Source organism: Paroedura picta, chromosome 9 (assembly GCF_049243985.1).
Source record: "Paroedura picta isolate Pp20150507F chromosome 9, Ppicta_v3.0, whole genome shotgun sequence".
NCBI classification, from domain to species: domain Eukaryota; kingdom Metazoa; phylum Chordata; class Lepidosauria; order Squamata; family Gekkonidae; genus Paroedura; species Paroedura picta.
In genome coordinates this window covers 36,501,199-36,520,717 of record NC_135377.1, presented here as the reverse complement: position 1 = coordinate 36,520,717, position 19,519 = coordinate 36,501,199, and the positions used below count along the sequence as shown (strand labels likewise).

The window sequence follows — 19,519 nt, the reverse complement described above, 5'->3', positions numbered from 1 at the left end:
GACTTTCTTCTCTCCTTTTTACTAGTTTAGACCCAATCATATGTGCAACATTTTCACACTAACCTGTACATATAAGTATCAATGTTCCCTTTTGTTTTAAATACTCCTTATTAATTACTAGTATTAATGGTTTTTTCTTTGTAAAATTGTAAACAGACAAGAGCCATTTTTTTGCATTTTGCAATATGAAATAATGAAATTTGATTTGAGAGTTGAAAAGAGCTCAAGAGAAAACAGACACATGGAAAGCTTATGAAGCAGATGCCTAGTAGGGGAGGGGGGAAGATTCAAACGTCAAATGAAATTAAGGCTATGAAAATCTTCAATACAATAACAAAGGTGAACATGAAATGCAGAAAAGGGGAAAGTAGAGCTGGCCATTATTGTGATTGACAGAGTTTCCCCCGCAAATCCTCCTTCTGTATGAATCAAACACCTGCCAATCATAAATCGTATGGTTAATGATGCTAGATTCTATATATTATATTAACACAATTGCTACTATTTCTGAATACTAGAAAGTATGCAGCCAGTATGCTTTACTGGTATTTTGACTGCCACATTCTAATGTACAAAGTAAAAAGCTAGTTGCAATAGTGGCCATCTTGCAACTAGAGAAATCAGGTAGGATTCACTATTGACCTTCAATTATTTAATCCCCTGCTATTTGAAATAAGTGTCCCTTAATATACACATACTTGAGGAAAGTTGCTAGAGGACGGACACAAGAAGATGTAGCTGTATAACAAACTCTTGAAAAGTGAGGGCAGTCTTTGGAAGTTAGTATTGCTCATCATAGCAAAGCAAGACGCTCTGGGTCAGGAATGTTTCTGAAACATGTTGAATTGTTATGAATTTCTACAGCACTAAAAAAAGGACTGATTCAATTAGAGGAGGATAAAGCAGCTGTAGCTTGAGTTTAGCATCCCAAGGAATTCGTTGAAACTCAGCCATTAGTGAGTGACTGTCCAAGCAAAATTAATACAAGTGAGGTATCATACTAAAAACTGCTAGAATAGAGATTTTCAAGTACTTGTTTAAAATATGCCATGTTATGTTGGAAAATGCCTGGTCACTGACTAGTTGTACGGACTGCTTCAGCTAACTGTACTCATAAATCTGTAGTAAGCCATGTTGATCAGCTTTCGGTGCAATCAAAAAACTACAGATCATAAATCTGTATAATGCACACTTTGCCTTAAGATTTTCCTTAAAAATTTATGATCTTTGAAGACTGAACAAATCTGTATGTTAGCAGATAAATCCATTATAGAATATTTTTTGTTTTAAAGCAGTAATTGCTAATAAACAATAAATACGTTTGGGTGTATTATGCAGTTAGGATGAACAATTTATTGTATATACAGTTAAGCAATTGTGTTGCTTCAAAGAAATGGATATGGTAATCAAAGTAGATTTAGCATGAAAAGTACAACATAGACTCAAAACAGACAAGAACAGAAGTTAGTTGTTGACTTAAAATAGCACAGAACTTGAAATAACAGACAGCAGGTTGCATTATTAACTAGGACAGTAAAAAACTGTACAATACAAGCAACAAATTACAATAAATCATGATAAATGACAGTCTTTCATTTGCAACCAAAAGGACAAAAAGGAGGATTTTAAAATCTCATAAAACCGCCATATCTCTTTTCCACCTCTGGAACTTCTTTGGAATAATTTTCTCCATCTTCATCTGAAGGAAGAAGAGAATCGGCAAAGCGCTTAAGAAACCCACCATAGCGTTTCTGGTAGTCCAGCCACCACTCCGGCCTGCCCACTCTTCTCATGAAGCCACCATACCTCTTTTGCAGCTCTTTGGCATCGTCTTCCAGTTCTGGGCTGTGCCTTATATTTCTCATGAAGCCGCCATATCTTTTGGCAATGTCACCATTATTATCATTCGTGTCCCGATAATGTCCGACACCAGCAATTTCCCCCGTTCCAAGAAGCTCTTTCAGCAGGTCAGAGGAATTAGCCAAAGCATCATCATCCAAGTCCTTCTTCATAAACCCTCCATACCTTTTAGTAAGGATTTCTCCTCCATTAAGTTCCTCCTCTGGTTCTATATGGTAGAGCTCATCCATCTTCTTCATAAAGCCACCATACCTTTTCATGAACCCACCATATTTTTTGGCTAGCAAATGAATCTCATCCTGCTCTTTTGGGTTATCCCCTAGAGCACCATTTCCTTCCTGGGAATGATCCAGTTTAGTTAATTGTAGGAGCTCTTTGCAGGTTTCCCAGGCATTGGCAGAAGGCAACTTTCCTTCACACTCTAGTGTACACACCTGAAAAATTATTTGTAAAGTCTGTTTAAATATAAGACAATATTTGAGATGTATTCTTGTTAAGCTAAAATATAGGGATATATGGATTCCCACATTTCAGAATATAAACCGAGTATTAACAATATTAGTCATTAGTCACTTTGATGCTGTATAGCGTTTTCTGATTCAGCATATTGAAAAGAATTTATCGAATCTGGTATGGAAAGGTATGTAATGTGATTTAGTATACCACTATATAATCTGTTTTGATGAAATCTGGGGAGGCTTTCCACCAATGCAAACTGAATATCCTCACTTCCTAAAATATTAATACATATTTGTTTTAAATGAAATGCATTACAAGATCCAGAGTAAGAGCTAATATGTCACACTATTGAAAAATGACAAATATTCATCTAATTTTTACATTTCACATGTCTCTGTAAAATGTACATGTAGTAAAACTTAACGCAAATGTCTGTTTCTAGTCCCATGTTCTATGTAGATACATGTCAGAGAACATAAATTGTCTGCCAGTCTTGGCCTTCTGGGCATACACTCACACAATAACAATAACATATTCACTGTTACATAATATCTGAGGTAAGGCATTGTGCTGTACCCCCAGTGGAAAATTCCCAGAATCGATTACATTTTCCTCAGGCTCTTCAGTTCAAACAGCATATAACCAATCTCATTTTCATTTCCCTTTAGAGACTTCTGTAATAAGCCAAACCTGTACCCAGAGGTGGCAGCTTTCAGTTCATTTATTTAAAACATTTTTCTAGCTTTCCACATAATTTAGGTCCTCAAGGGAAAGAACAGTCAAACATACAAATTAAAGTCCATAAATGGGAAGAAGGGTCAGTGAGAGAATGGCAACGGAGGAGAAAAGTCTTCATCCATTTGTGGACAATGATAGGGGAAGAAAGACAAATCTGCCTGGGGAGAGAATTCCATACTTTTGAAGTCCTAACTAAGAAGGATCTGTTCGGTTGTTACCTAATCTCAGATTATGAGACCCTCAAAACCGACCTTAATGGTCAGGTAGGTTTATATAGGGATAGATAATCTTTAAGGTAGCTGTATAATGATGTAAAAGTCAATACTAGCACCAAGATTTGGGTCCTGTAGAAAATTAGGAACCAGTGTTGTGGAATTCAACTGGGCCCACTCTAATCAGCATTCTGAATCAATGACAGCCTCCATTGGCCACCCCACACAAAGTAGTCTAACCGAGTTACCAGGACATACACTGCAGTTTTTCATCCAGGAAAGGCCACAGCTGACTTACTAGCCGAAGGTGATGAAAGGAACTCCTGGCCATTGCTACCACCAGCATATCCAACAGGAGTCTCAGGTCCAGGAGCACCTCCAGACTACAAACCTGCTCCTTTAGGAGTAGCACAACCTCATTCACAACAGAGTAATCAGTTCTTTTGCCTTCCAGTAACACCTTCATATTGCCAGAATTATGTATCAGTTTACTAGTCCTCATCTATCACTAAGCTCCCACTAGGCACTAGTTCACAGTTTACACAAGCCTCCCTGGGGTCCTCTGGTAGTGATAGAGCAAAGTGGCATCTGCATATTGGTCGCAACTCTGCCCAGATCTCTGGATGACTTTTTCCAGTAGCTTCATGTCAAAAGTCATAAGCAACAAGATGGAACCTTTCAGGACCAATAGGTAAGAAGCAAAGGGAGCAAACAGCAGTCCTCCAGCACCACATTCCAAAACCCACTGCTCGGGTAGAACAAACCATCACAAAACAGTTCTTCCTAGTTTCAACCCAGAAAGGCAATCCAAAAGAATACCATGTTTAATGGTATCAAAAGCCACCAAGAGGTTCAACAGAATAATTCATCCCATCCATCTACTGATGCAGGTCATCCACTAGGGTGACTAGGACCTTTTCCTATAATCTGACTGAAACGAGACTGAAAAGAATTCAAACGATCTGCTTCATCCAGTTAAACAACTGTGATTACACACTTATAGAGGCTATCATTTCAAACTACACTACACATTTTTGCCAAAAGAGGACGACATAGTCCTAATGTGAAAAATAGTATTTCTAAAACAATTTATTTTATACTCCAATTTATCATATCCAATATATCATATCTGATATACTTTATTTCAGAAATTCTTCCTATATTTCTAAAAATGTAGTTTGAATGCTATGATGCATGATATGAATATAGTGTAATGCACGTTACTGCTTCCCATGTGCCATTCACTGGAGCCTTCAGTTCAAGATAGCTAATGAATGAGGAATGCTACATGCAATAATAAAGCTCTGCCTTATTGCCGATTGCTTAATTTCTATGTTTAGCACTTGGGGCTTATACATAATTCCTACCATTGGATCGGAACAGGGGATTGATGTTTGCAGTTCTACTCACTGGTTTTGGAATTGATGAAATCTATGGGGATGCAAATCCCAGTTTTGGGCTCTCCATCGATGCAGAGAGATTTGTGGTTGTCAGCGTTGCCTGCATCAACATTTTGTTGAATGGCTATGCAACCTGGAACATTGGGAAGCTTATTCAGCATTCATGTTCTGTCCATAAATGTCTAGTTTCATCATGTGGCATTTGTGATATATAAATGTGGTATTTGTCTCAATAATAAAAATATTAGAAAAATGTGGTGATTGGCGGGGGGATGACGACTTTTTTAAACCAATGATGTTCAGACTTCATATTTCAATAAGACTCGCTCTTTCCCCTCTTCCTAAATAACTTGAAATAGGAACTCAATTCACATATACTCCCGAGTGATCTTTATATTAACCAGACTGTAAAGGAACAGCTGGGTTTTGAAATGTTAGTGAGAATGAAGATGAAATTTATAATCAACTCGTGGGAATACTTTCAACAAACTGATTATTTTAAATTAGAAAATTATCAGAAATATGTGCTTATTTGCTGTTTAGCTAGTTTCATGTTTCAGAAAACTTCCTGCATATTTTACTCCAGTTGTTTCACTTTCATGGTTATGTGCCTGGAGGAAAGTGTGTGTGTGGGGGGATATAAACAATTGTAAAGCTATTCTCTTATATTACTTTGAGTTAACGATGCACCATGACAGTGCACGGAATGCCAATACAGTGTCTGAAGAGATGGAATATGTCTAAAAAATTTATTCTTGACTGCTTGTAAGGAAATGCTTAGAAAGAGCTCAGAATCTGGCTGGATAAGACCATTACATTCCATATATGTGAAACTTGGTAGGAGATTAGTTTCAGTCTGTTGTTAAGCAATATAAATAATGTTTAGTTAGATTCAATGCCTTTTTAGCAGTCTCATGTGTGTATCCCCAGTTTAAATGGCTCTGCTGAAGAAACAATCCATGTCCCCTGGTATACTAATGGTTAAATGGGAGTCCAAAAACTTAATAAATTATGTGATCTTCCTAATGGCAGCAGTACTGATGAATATGGTTAATTATGTATATAAAAGGTTGCTTCTGCGTTCTATGTGGCAACATGTTGATATGTGCAGGTCATAAATCAGAACTTTGATTCTCCCATCGTTGGCATCCTTAAAGCCTATGAAGAATGAGTTTCAGGGCTGGGCATTAGTTGCCGTTCTGCATCTTATCTTGACAAACACTTTGCAAGTGTTATTTAAGACAACCTATATTGAAATCTTCTATACCTTTATGGGCAAGACCTAAGATGGGCAGCATTTTGTAGTCCACTTTGCTTTAGGAGACATTTTCTATTACATTTTTAATTGCTAAAAGGGCTAAAGCATAGGGAATTTAGCATAGAAAATGCCTCCCCCCCATCTCTGCCATAACTGAAAAAAAGTCTTGCATGCTGAATATCTGGATTAAAGTAGGTGTCATAACATTGGCTGTAATGTCATCAGGCCTGTATAATTTCTATAGGTTTGTATATGAATGCAGATGCTTAAACATATGAAACCATCTTGAAATGCAGTGCATTTTGAGACACTTCCCTTTATTATTAATCTGTAATGTCTCCTATACTGTTATCTTGCCTGACTTGCTTTTTTATTATGTGTTACTCTCAGGAATGGAAGAAAACGGAGTGATAGAACAGTAAGAAAAAGGACCTGGGGTTTCAGGATTGTGGGGACCTAAAATAAATGACTATATTCTCAAGAGAGATGTCAATTTCTTTGATTTCAGTGAGAGATGTAAGCCAAGAGGTAATATTGGCTTTGTTTTAGCACTGGTAGTTTGTAAAGAACTGTGGCTCAGTGATCCAGGGCATATGTGTTCCATATGGAAAGTCTCAAGTTCAGCGACTAGCATATCCAGACCAAGGATCTTGGCAAGCAGGCAGTGAAAGAATTCATTTGCCTGAAATGTGGAAATGCTACCAGCCATAGAAAATTACTTGAGGTAGATAAACTAATGGTCTCATTCCATACGGTCATGCTTTAATGACTGGATCCTTTTGACATAATATTATAGAAAGAAATGTTTTCTAAACCAATTCCATTTACATATGAAATACCTGTTCTAAACACAATACAAATGTTATGGCAAAATATATAGCTTAAAGTGGGAGAGATGGAACATGGACTACTAGTTCTCACTTTATCCTACAATTCTATAGATAGAATTACAGCTAAAAGTAGGATTTGGTCATACCTTTTTATAAGTCTCATTTACATTCAGATTCATCTCTCTGACATAGAGAGATCATATAAGAAGATGTTGGATTCTTCACTTGGCAGTTAGATTAATAGTAGAATCAATGAAATGGGAATAATTCTGCACCACACTGTAAACTACATAACAATTTTAAGGAGCACTACCATCCTGGGCTGCTTGAGAACAGCATTCTGAATCTTCCAGCCAGGCTTGTCACAAAGCAATAAAAGGTAAGGTCATTTATTCTGTACCTTTTATTTTGTGCCTTCCCTCCCATGCTTTAAGTTGCAGGGATGTGTTTTGGAAGCTAGAAAGATAATTTGAGTATCTGATACACCCATAATGCTAAGATCAGTTCTCATACATACGGTGGATGGGGGGAGACATGCAAATTATCATGTTTCTTGACATTAGCTATGGCTACTTAGTTGGATTGATTTATCTTCCTGGAATATGTAATCAGCAGGTATGACGATCAAAAGCAAGTCAAATAAGCACAGCAACTTGAAATCACAGCAGTGCTCTTGAACCAGGAAGAATGGGTATACCTTTTTTCTTTGTCATACAGAGTGAAGGAGAAAACTTTCTTTCACTAGGTTCCTAAAGTGATATTTATCTTTCTCCATTCACAAATACATAATTGTATCACCATAGTCTTCAAGAATCCAATAAACAATTGGTGCAGGTAATTTTGGGCAAAAAAGCCTGTGGTTTTTGCAATATAATGATATGCCTAAGGCTCTCTTGTACTCCTTTCAAAAGGATATGAGGCTGAGTGCAGAGACAGAAGTATGTTTCCCTCTTTCAGTATCCTATAGGGGACAATTGCCTTATAGAATTGTAGGCTGAACACAAACAAATAAAAAACTCTCCGAAGTTTTCTTATGATTTTTTTGGCTTTTTGATTCCTTTGACCACTATCTCCCCAATACCATATTATGAACTGCTTTTGATATTCATCTTAATTTCAAAAGTCACTGGTTACATGGCATGGGAGGCTGCTCTTGAAGCAACAGAAGTGGGTGTGTGGAACTAATTGTTCAGGTCCCCAACCCCCACCCGGATTCTGGTAATATAAAAGAGACCAAAAGTCACAATGTTCAACACATCAGATAACGGTAGAAAGTTACACACAGAGATGGTTCAAGCAAGAATTTTCTGATACTAGAAAGCCTTCCCTCCCCAACAAGAGCAATATTCTGGCTTACTATCCTAATGGGAACTGTATAGTGATACCTAGACCTAAATACATCCTTAAGACCATTAATTGCTAGATCTGTTGGATCCATGTTTTCCTTCTAATTTTGAGTGCCTTGATAATCCTTGACCCTACAAGGTCAAACCAAAAGATTGCATCATATCATGAATTACTGCAGATCTAAATGGATCTCCCAAGGAAGGGATTGCAAAAGCCCAAACAATGGTAATTCTGCCATTATGGTGTTGTGAAATAATCATGGCTTCAGTCTATTCTTAAATCTCATGGAGGCTATCATGCAGTTTAGGATCACAGTTTCGAGAGCTAGTTTATACTCACTCAATGTACAAAAAATTATATTCTGTTTTATGAATTGCTTAACTCTGCCAGGCAGGAACCAGGGAGAAATGTCAGAACTCTCCATGGTCCTGAGGTAGCTAGCATGCTTTTAGTGTGTGTGTGTATTTAAAATGCTGTCAAGTTGCGGCCAATTTGCAGTAATCCCACCCAGGAGCTTTCGAAGCAAGTGGGAAGTGGAGGTGGTTTGCCATTCCTTCCTCTCTAGAGTCTAACTTAGCCGTCTGCCTTCCATGTACCAGCCCTGCTTAGCTTCCAAGATCTGATGAGACTGGGCTACACCGCATCAACTTCCCTCCAATGCTTTAAGATACAGGAATGTATCTGTTATGGAAACTAGAAGGTGATCTGAATATCTAATACACCATAATGTTAAGATTGGTTCTCATACATACAAGTGGATTGGAAAACACACAGCTTCCGAGAGTATACACAAAAATATATTTCTGTACTGGAAATTCAGAATATCTGCATCCGATGCTGTACTCAGTGACGGATTAGAGTCACCATATCTTACATAACTGTGTTTGGGAAATACATTTCTTTATTATTCTTTATTGAAGCTGGCTATGATTATATATAAGTGAATTAGCTGGCGCCAATTGGTACTAGTGACCTATGTGAGGCTAAATTGTACTATTTGTCTGTAGTTTCAGTATGGTTTTATAGCTTTCTGTGGTTCTATAGGTGTGATTTGCTCGTTGGATTTCCTAAATGGGTGGCAACTGGGAAAGGGTGTCTTAAAAGATGAAGAGTTAATTCTGCTTACCAGAGGTTTGATGTTGGCATGAAATGCCAGTCGGGTACAAAGTGTACAGTCTTTGCTGCAGTCTGCGTGAATTGTAAGGATGAGGCATGTGCTAAGAGCCATGAGAAAGAAATAAAATCTCAGAAGCAATGTCATGATGGTCTGCAAAAAGAAGAAGTAAGAATTTAGCCCAGCAACGTTCACCTGTTTTCCTGTTGCAAGAATATCTCTCATTCCAAATGCTGTGTTTTTATCATTGAACATGTTCATAGATTAAAAGGCAATCAAGGGGAAAAGAGTTCTACCAAATTAGTCTCTACAACAATTACTCTGAACACATTTCCTTGCGAGAAAGTCACATTGGTTTTGAATTCCCATACATCAGAGTAAGGACAGTCATGGCTCAAATGTGTGTTACAAATCAAACCACAAGCTTAAGCCATAAAATGTCATTATAACTCATCACATTCTCAGGGAAGCAGTTAGCAGAGAGTGAAACTTCACAGAAGAAGTTGACAGTGCTCAGAAAAGATTTATTAGAACCCCCTTCCCCGTTCTTTAGCTTTTACACATACACACACACACACACAAACCTTTATTTCTCTGGGCACGGAAGCGGCTCTGTCGAAGTCTCTTGCTTGGAGAATTCCTCGGTATGGGGAGAAGAGCTAAGCGCGGGCTGCCTCTGGAAAAGCTGCAGAATGAAAGAAACAAGCATCAGTGAGCGCTCGGGAGCGGGGAAGGAGTCGCGGAATTGCAGCTTCGGAGGATCGGCCGCCGCCGCCGCCAGTCTTACAGAGGAGCCGCGAGGTGGGAGCTGGTCTCCTTTGCGGGCTCGCAAGCTCTTCGCCGAAGTCAGGACCCAGGGAAGTGGAGAGCGCCACTTTATAAGTAGTCAAAACAGGGAAACGCGGAGCGTTCCCCAATCGCTTCCAGGCTCCATCTGACGCAAGATCGACGGCATCCAGGAGGAGCTTCCACTACTGGCGGCGAGAGCGCGGGGTGGGTGTGGATGTTTCTGGGAGTGTGAGGGGAGGAGGGGGGGGGAGCTTTGCACGCGCGTGTCAGAGGCCGGTGGCGGACTCACGATTCTGTTGCTCCCCCCCCCCCCCGCCCGAGTGTGTGGGAAGCTGTGCGACTTCCTTCACCGCCCCCCCCCCGCCTCCCTGTCAGGGCTCAGTCCTCGCAGGAGGGGTGAATGGGGTCCTTCCAAGCTGTCACCGGGAGAAGGGCATGTTGGGAGCGGGGTCAGTTCTGCTTCAGGGAGGGAAATGTCTGGGGCTTCTCCTTGGAGCTCGCAGGAGGATGCGGGACATTAATGCCACTCCGTGATCAGCTTAAGGGAGGCAAAGGAAAAGTCTTTTCCTTCTCCGTTTGCCAACAAGGCGCCAAGTTCGTTCTCTGAGGCTCCTACAGCCAGGGGCAGAGGGCAGCAACCTAGGAGGAGGCAAAACCTGTGGCTTGCAGCTCAGGATGCTTCTCCTTCAGTGGGGCTGAAGTCATCCAGGCTGGTTAGGTCATCCCTCTGCTTGCTCGCAGAGGGATGACCTAACCAGCCTGGATGACTTTGCCCCACTGAAGAGAAGAAACCTTCAGGTGAGCCCAATGTTTTGTTCCCAGGCTGCTGCAGCTGCTTGGTCAAAAGTGGTCTCTAGAAGGGTGTCCTTTGGAAATTAGATTTGTGGGCACAAGGGAGAAGGCACCCCTCATCCACCCCCAGCCATCTGAAGACGCCATCCAAGGCAGGCTGCAGAGCCCAGAGGCTGCTTGAGATCTTGTAGGTGTGGCCCAGGAGGAGGAGGAGGAGGAGGAGGAGGAGACCTGCATTCTCTACCTCTATGACCCGACCTGGGGAACAGGGAAGGAGGGTCCTTGGAGCAGCAGCCTGCCTCGAGTTGGCCTGCTGCAGAGCCAGATCTCTTAAGCAGCTCCTGGTGTAACAGAAATCCAGGATGAGCGCTCTCTAAGGAGAAGGGAGAGGAAATCTGTCCATTCATTCTGTGTAGCTGCCAGGTCTCAATGTTGAGTGACAGCTGCGGCAGGCATCACCTTCCCACAAAGGGAAAGAAGAAGGAGAGAACATATTAGTAAAAGAACAGAGATGCCCTTTCAAAATGAGGATTCTTATTCAACATATCCAACACCCACATCATATCATATCTGGAAATTCAAAACCAGGGATTTATCCCAATATCAACAGCTGCAGGAAAACATGTACTACATGTAGCATTTGGTTATGTGTGTGGGTATGTGTGTGCATACATGTAAGTACAATAACACTTGTCCTCATTTAATACTATAGTCTGAAACTAGCCATGGAGGAAGCTCCTATTTGGACATGTCCACAGCTAACTATTGTATAGATAATAGAATCATAGAATCATAGAATCATAGAATCATAGAATCATAGAATCATAGAATCATAGAGTTGGAAGGGGCCATATAGGCCATCTAGTCCAACCCACTGCTCAACGCAGGATCAGCCCAAAGATGGTGTCTAATAAGCTCATACACAGTCTGATGTATCCTTGTTTCCTTCTCTAGTCAGGCAAAACATGCTTTTATCATGGAAATGTTTTAAGCTGGATCTCAGACCATTATATGCCAGATAGAATGGAAGGCATGGAAATCTATGTGTGGTGAGAGCCAGTGTGGATAGTGGTTAAGAGCAGACTCTCATCTGGAGAACTGGTTATGTTTTCCCATGCCTGTACATGCAGCCAGATGGGTGACCTTGGGCTAGTTATGGATCTCTTAGAGCTGTTCTTACAGAGCAATTCTGTTAGGGGTCTCTCAGCCCACAGGGTGTCTGTTGTGAGGAGAGGAAGAGAAACCGCTTTGGGACTTCTTTGGGTAGTGAAAGGCAGGGTTTAAACAATCCAGTTCCTCTGCTCATCTCACTTGTATATTTGCGTGGCACATGTAGGATGACTCCCCATGTATAGATAAAAGTAGAGTTCAATAGCACCTTTAAGACCAACAAAGATTGGACTCTGATTTTATTGTGCTACTTCAGACCAACATGGCTACCCATTTGAATCTATCCATGCATAGATAGTAAGTGTGTATTTGGATAAGGACGAGGGCCAGTTTTTTTCCTGTGGTACAGCTGCCAATAATACAATCTCAGAAAATTAAGGGGATTCGTATCATTCAGAAGTCCCAGCTTCAGTCCCCATCATTTCTACCAAAAAGGATTTGTTGCCGAGTGATGTGAATGATCTCTTTAACTGGAGAGACACTGGATAGCTGCTGCTAGTCAGAGCAAACAATCTGACCTTGAAAGGTCAATGGTTTGATTCAGCATAAGGCAGATTCATGGATTTGATGCACTTCGGATCCTACTCGTAGAGAGCCAGAATACTTGATATTCTTTTGAAGAAGAGACAGCTGCTGAAAAAGAGACATTAGGCAGGCAGCTGGTCTGCTTTGAAAACTGTGCTGAGAAACTAACAGCATGTTAAAAAAGTAATTACATAAGCATAGGCTAGAATGTGGCTGATAGTCATCCAGTCTAACTTCCTGTTTCAAACCAGAATGTTTTGCAGATAATCCCTCTCCAGATTAATAGTGGAATCCAAACTGCTGTGTACCACAAACAGAAAGTGGGAGTGAGCACATGTTCACAGGCAAGGAAGAGTTTACTGTAACTAAACAGCCAAAACATGACTTTTGTGCTCATTAGTCAGTGAAATATTTTCTTGTCATTTATGTAGATGATGTGACTTTTAACAGTTCCCAGAACTATTTGTAAACAGTGACATACCTAGCCTGTTTGGCACTCAGGGCACTTCTTCTTCTTCTTCTTCTTCTTCTTCTTCTTCTTCTTCTTCTTCTTCTTCTTCTTCTTCTTCTTCTTCTTCTTCTTCTTCTTCTTCTTCTTCTTCTTCTTCTTCTTCTTTGCTGGCAAGTCAAGCTGACAAGGTGACCATCGTGTTCTCAAGGCAAGAGACATTTGGAGGTGGTTTGCCATTGCCTGCTTCCATGTTGATCTTGCTTAGCTTCTTAGATCTGACAAGATCAGGCTAGGCTGGGGTTATCCAGGTCAGAGACCCTCCTCCTCTATAAGACAAAATGATTTGCAGTAATAATCATGTAATAAATATTAATATTAATATTAATAATAATAATAATATTAATAATGGTCAGCAAAGAAACACAGATAGTAAAAATGTTCTTTTATTTAACTTTATATGTTTAAATATGCCAGTACATTAAAAAAATTCCAACATGCTATTCCATCATGAGAGTCAGTTGTGTAGTGGTTAAAGTGTCCTACAAGGATCTTGGGAAATCCAAGTTTAAATCCCTTCTTATACCATGGAAACATGCTGGGTGATGCTGGACCAGTCACATTACTTTCAATCTTGCCCTAACTTGGATAGCTCCAGGATAGCCAACATGGAGGTAGAGAAAGACAAACCACTTCTGAACATCTTTTGCTAGTAACAAAATCTCATCATACCACTTCTGTTTTGAGCTAGGAGTCTGCTTTTGTACTAACTTTTATTAACAAGTCAAAACATCACAAAATAGCAATTGTAAGCTTTACTAGACTGGATGTGAAGAAACACACTAGCCCCCCTCCCCAAGAAGCCCCCATCCTCCATTGTTTCTAAAGCATGAAAGCCAAACCAGAGAATCTCTACAATAGGAACTGAAGTGGGGCATTTTGCAAGCACAGCAGAACCAGTACAACATGCAGAATACCCGGTAGTACCAATATAATCACAGGGTGCCCAGCAGAACCCACTGCCATTGCGGTAATGCCAGCTCAAAAGTCTGATATCAAACATAGAATCATAGTCCTAACAAGAGAGGGCTGGAAACCCAGCAGAACTAGTGCAATGTAAATGAGGAAAAGAGCCTCTTGTGGCGCAGAGTGGTAAGGCAGCCGTCTGAAAGCTTTGCCCATGAGGCTGGGAGTTCGATCCCAGCAGCCGGCTCAAGGTTGACTCAGCCTTCCATCCTTCCGAGGTCGGTAAAATGAGTACCCAGCTTGCTGGGGGGTAAACGGTAATGACTGGGGAAGGCACTGGCAAACCACCCCGTATTGAGTCTGCCATGAAAACGCTAGAGGGCGTCACCCCAAGGGTCAGACATGACTCGGTGCTTGCACAGGGGATACCTTTACCTTTTAAATGAGGAAAAGTGAGGTGAAAGGAGACATGTGGAGGAGAAAAGTGTGAAAAAGGAGAGAATTTAAGAGAGTGAATGGCTGTTTTATTTTGCTGCAGCACCTGATCTACTGCTTTGCAAGATCTGGCTAAACTGGGGGCAAGGAAAGTAAGAGAAAAAGCCTAGAATGTTGGAGAAAATAATCTCCAGTCTAGTTATTACTGTAGCAAATATCTGTGTGCTGGCTGGTTGTGGTTAAGTAAGTTTGCTTTAGTCTTGGAGCAAGGGAAGTTAAGCTGAACCTGGAGTGTTTTTTGCTATGCTCAGACTTCCTTGTACTCCTAGTGGCTGCAGGCAGAGATTTTAAAAAGAAAGGGAAAGCCACTGGGCTGGATTCAGCAGGACACTGGCTTTGAGGCCTCCCTTCAAAGGGTTTATTCAGGGGTGGATGGCACCTCCCCATCCTGCCCTTGGTTGTTCACTGCTGCAGAAGTTCTCAAAGACACACCGTCAAAAATGAACAAACCTTGCCAAGTATAAAGCACTTGAAGGTATGAGGAGAATGAACAGAAATCATTTCATACATTATGCATCAATAACTCATAGGTAAATTCAATAGTGAGCCATAGTTGAAGTCCTCTGTCTGTATGAGACATCTGTACACACAGGCATGAAACTGAAATATTCACTCCTGACACTTTAAGTTGTATATTTACACTAGCAGATAAGCCCGTTGTATGCCAACTACAACAGGATCTAGCCCCGCCCCCAAAGAGTGTGCAGGTGGCCAAGGAACATTGGAGGGTGGGGAAAGGAAGCGGCCATTCCCAGCTCCGCCTCTGGACCTCTGCAGAGCCCCGTGTTGCAGCATGGAGGCAGCTGTGGGGCTTTGAGAGGGGGGGAGGCACCCCCCTCCATACTCACAATGATCGAGATCCCTGTGGAATGCTGTGGAAGCAGCTGCGGGGGTTTGGGAGGTGGGGAGGAGGTGGCCATTCCCCCCTCTGGTTGTGTGATGTTTGAGAGGACTGTAGAGTGGCAAGGAAGCGGGCATGGGGCTTTGGGAGGGTGGGAGGCAGGCCCCCCTCTGTTCCTGTGACACTTGAGAGCCCCATGGAGAACTTCGGAGGCAGCTGTGGGGCTTTGGAAGTGGGGGGAGGCGGCAGCCATTCTCCCCTCCCTCCTTGTCAACTTGTAGAGGCCCACGGAGTGCTGGGCAGGCTAGTAGGTGGTGCCCCCGACTGTCCTTCTGTGTTCGCACTGTGTGTGAGTCAAGGGACGAGTGGTCGGTGAGGGACTGTGGGAGCTGTAGGGGCTGGGCCAATCAGGGTGCGGCCAGCATTGCTGGCCACACTCTGATTGGCCCTAATCCAACTCAGACACCCTGGACATGCTCCACCCCCTGGCCAGTTTCACAAATATTAAGAGGAACCATGGATAAGGATACGTAACATGTGAAAAGGCCCTCTTAAGTCTGAGTATTCTAGGGAAGTAGATGAAGCCCATACTCATAAAGAAGTTAAATGCTTTTAACACATCATACCCCCAACATAGAATTTTTGGTGAACATTCTCCCAACATTTCTGTCTCAAACTACCTTTCTGTCTCAAACCTTGAGTCACCATGACTAGTAGCCACTGGTAGGTCTATTCTCTGAGTCTTGTCTATTTAAAAATTGTATATGCGTGAGGGCATCACTACATTCTCTGACAGCAAATTCCATATTTTTATCACCTGTGTGAAGCAGTATTTCCAGTTGTCCATCCTGAATCTACTGCCCATCAATTTAATTGGATGCTCATGGGTTTTTGTATTTGGGAAAGGGAGAAAACGTTCTCTCAGTCCACTGTCTATATTGTGCATAATTTTATAAACCTCTATTGTGTCCCCTTGTTTCCGCCTCTAAACTGAAAAGTCCCTCAAGAGCAGCCTCATCTCCCTCCCATTTCCTAGCTGTATACACTGAGTGTCAATGGTTATAAACAATGATATAGCATGAATGCAACTTAAAAGCTCAGACCTCTTTCGTCAGGTTTGATGTTTTATAATATCACTGGAGTTCTTACCAGGTGTAGAAAAGTCAGAAAATAGTCATAACGAAGTGTTCCTAAATGGACAGCTCTTTGCAATCTGACTGTCAATACATCTAAGAGCAGACCTCTGTTTCCCAGAGGCCATATCCTGTTCCTCCATATTGAAATGATGTCCTTGTCCACAAACATGTTTAAGTGTTGTACTGGGATTGAAGACATTTCAATTTATTTGACTAGGAACAACAAGCACTAGTTGGTGAGGCCAGATGAATTGTGCTCGTATTGGTAGTCCCCGCCTGAAAAAAGATCATCACAGTAACAGCTTCTGAAGCTTTTGTTAGAATTCAGGTAAACACTGTGAGTCACAAACTGCTGCTGAGTCCCTTCCAAGCATGAGAAGAAAGAAAAATGACAGTCAACGATACAGACAGCTGTTATTGCAAACCCACAGAGAAAAGAAGCAGGGCATTGTGGCTAATTGTTGTTTCAGAACACAAGGCAAAGGAGAGTCTTACAGCCTTTTGTGGAGGCTGACTTGGGCTCCCTGGGATCTTGTACTTTGCTCTTGATCCTACCTGCTTTAATCTCAGCAAATCTTGTTCACTAGAGGGTGCTCTACACCTAACAGGGAATTTTGGTAACCTTCCTTTTCTTATGAGCAGAAGTTTTGAGAGTTTATTAAACAATGGCTAACAGAAGAATAAAGGCATATGTTCGGATTATTGTTAATTTTGGATGACACCTGGAGGGTGTACATGTGCAAATGACTGTGCATGTATATGTTAAGTTAAAAAAAAAACATTGTTCAGTGGTAGATCACATGCTTTTGCATGAAGGGCATCTCTGTGTTACATTTTAATTCCAACCTTCCTCCAGAGAGGTCAGAACAGCATATACAGTTTTCCATTTTCATTCTCACGGCAATTCTATCAGGTAGATTGTGTGTGTGAGAGAGAGAAAGAGGGAGGGAGGGTGTGTGGGATGACTGACCTAACACTGAACAGTTCTGTGAACTTGGGTCTCCCCAAGTTCTAGTTTAACAACCTAGCCAGTCTACCACACTGTACCTCATTGTTCTAGCAGTACTTGAAAGACTGTAAGGTAAGATTGGGGAGGAATTCTTCCAGAGGTATTGGACATTGTTCTTGAACAGTAAGTACATGGCCCAATGGTTTTACTATCCTGTAGCAGATGGCCCAGTGGTCTAACTCACTAGAATATATTCACAACACCCCCCTTCACACACACAAACATACACCTGTATCTATGTCAGTTTGACATTAAAAAGGAAACAGCCAGGCTACTGGCTTGTTGATGAACAGTATTGCACTATGACTGCATTTTTCTCCTAATAACTTTTCTCTGAATGACTTGTCTTCGCCATTGCCAACCATTCGGGTTAGAAGTAATTATTAAAGTAGGACATAAAAGAGATCCAGTGTTTCGAGGGGTTTAAACTGTTTGAGAAGGACTAAGGAAACCTGAGTTCCAAACTCCATTCTGCTGTGAAGCTCACTGGTAACAGCCACACATTCCCACAACCTCATAGGTAAGGATAAAACAGAAGACGAAGCAAGCGTGTCTGCTGTCCTAACCTCCTTGGAAGAAGGGCAGGATGCACATGTAACAGATAGATGTTTGGTCAAAGAAGCTATAGCCCTCAAATGGACGGGCTCAATTTCATAGCCGTTATGAGGGTTTAACTTTAGGACAATACGCATGTTTCATGCAAGAGTTCACCATAATGTTCTCCTATGATACCTATTCATTTCAGTGGAGCTTGTGTGGAAGTTCTTTGAGAATAGTTCCTAACGCCTCTTATGAACTGGTATTATTTAACAGACAATATACGTGAGTCTGGCTTTCTATAACATTCTATAACAGTGTAGGCAAGACAAATACTGCGGTAGGGCTGGGAGGATCAGTTTGCATCCTTTGACAACCTTTCCTTAAAGCAGGCAACTTGTATTCTATATATCTTTTCTGAGTACTGTAAAGCTTTTCTTTTCATTTAAGCAAGTAGTTGCCCAAACAGCTACGTGTGTATTATGCCTTCTTTTGCAAAGAAGCCAACAAAGAAAACTACTAAATGAACAATGCATGGAGTCATTCTTATGAAAATCATATTTGTCAGCAGGATGAACTGGATTGTACCTTTTCAATAATAAATAGGAAGGAAAATATTGAAAGCATCTATAATGAAAGCTGACTTCTACCTTTCCTTTCTTGTCCTAGATCATGACAACCATGGAGGCGGAAACCTTCTGGAAGAAAGGAATATTTCTTTAGAGTGTTCTCTAGACCCCTGATGTTGCTGTATTAATGAACTGGAAGGAGAGACGCTTGTTCTTTCTAGTCTATTTGTCTCTAAATACAGAAACAGCAGAAAATGTAAGGACTGACATTTTTTAGTAATATTGTAAAAAGGAAGATTAAAACAAAATTTATTGAAGGAGATGGAGATGACAGGGTTGTTCTTTGTGCTGAATCTTAATCAGTACATTTCCAACTGGGACTTCTAACTGTTCAGCACACTGGAGTTTCCATCCTGACCCACTGTGAGGTAGATGTGCCAGCTACTGGGAAATGTGCCAGCATGGCCACATCCAGCTTCCAGCCATGTCATGCCAGTCTGGGCCAAATCCGGTTCATACCCAACCAGGATGGATGAACTGTGGAAGTGCTGGGATGAATTCAGCTCACTTTGGTAGCTATTATGATATGATGGACCATCTTTCCAATATATGAAAGACATCCACATTTCAATAGTATGAATACAGTCTTTAGAACAGAGAGAGAGGCCAGTTATTTGCAACACGAACCAATTTAGTCCTTTTGAATGTTTTTTTTAAAAAAGGAATGAACCCATAAACCAAAAGCTCTAATTTTGAAAGGCAGGAGGATTAAACTCCACATGATTCATGAAAAGGATTACTCTGCATAATGTAAGAGCCAAAGGATTAGCAATAAACTAAGGACAAGATTTTGACTGAGGAAAAATGACCACTATTTAAAGCATTATCGAAAAGATATTTTTACAGCATTATTATTCCAGCTGTGTTACTTTCCCAGTTTGGCATAAAGCACCCCAGTATGCTACTATACATATCCACATGCCTTTAACTACTATCAAAAGCTCACTACAGAATTTATTATCTG

The 19,519-nt window shown here is 41.1% G+C and overlaps 1 protein-coding gene across 2 annotated transcripts; it reads right to left on the bottom strand.

Annotated features, from left to right (window-relative positions):
- Positions 1-1,328: 1,328 nt before the first annotated feature.
- On the bottom strand, positions 1,329-10,203 carry PENK (proenkephalin). Of its 2 annotated transcripts, XM_077352355.1 has the most exons (4): positions 10,006-10,203; positions 9,803-9,903; positions 9,231-9,371; positions 1,329-2,294 (listed from the first exon to the last, which is right to left on the bottom strand). In XM_077352355.1, the coding sequence occupies exons 3-4, from the start codon at positions 9,363-9,365 to the stop codon at positions 1,626-1,628; spliced, it is 804 nt and encodes a 267-aa protein (XP_077208470.1). In that variant the 5' UTR covers positions 9,366-9,371; positions 9,803-9,903; positions 10,006-10,203; the 3' UTR covers positions 1,329-1,625. The 2 variants fall into 2 exon arrangements, with proteins under 2 accessions (XP_077208470.1, XP_077208469.1); XM_077352354.1 differs by having other exon boundaries at positions 9,803-10,203.
- Positions 10,204-19,519: the final 9,316 nt, after the last annotated feature.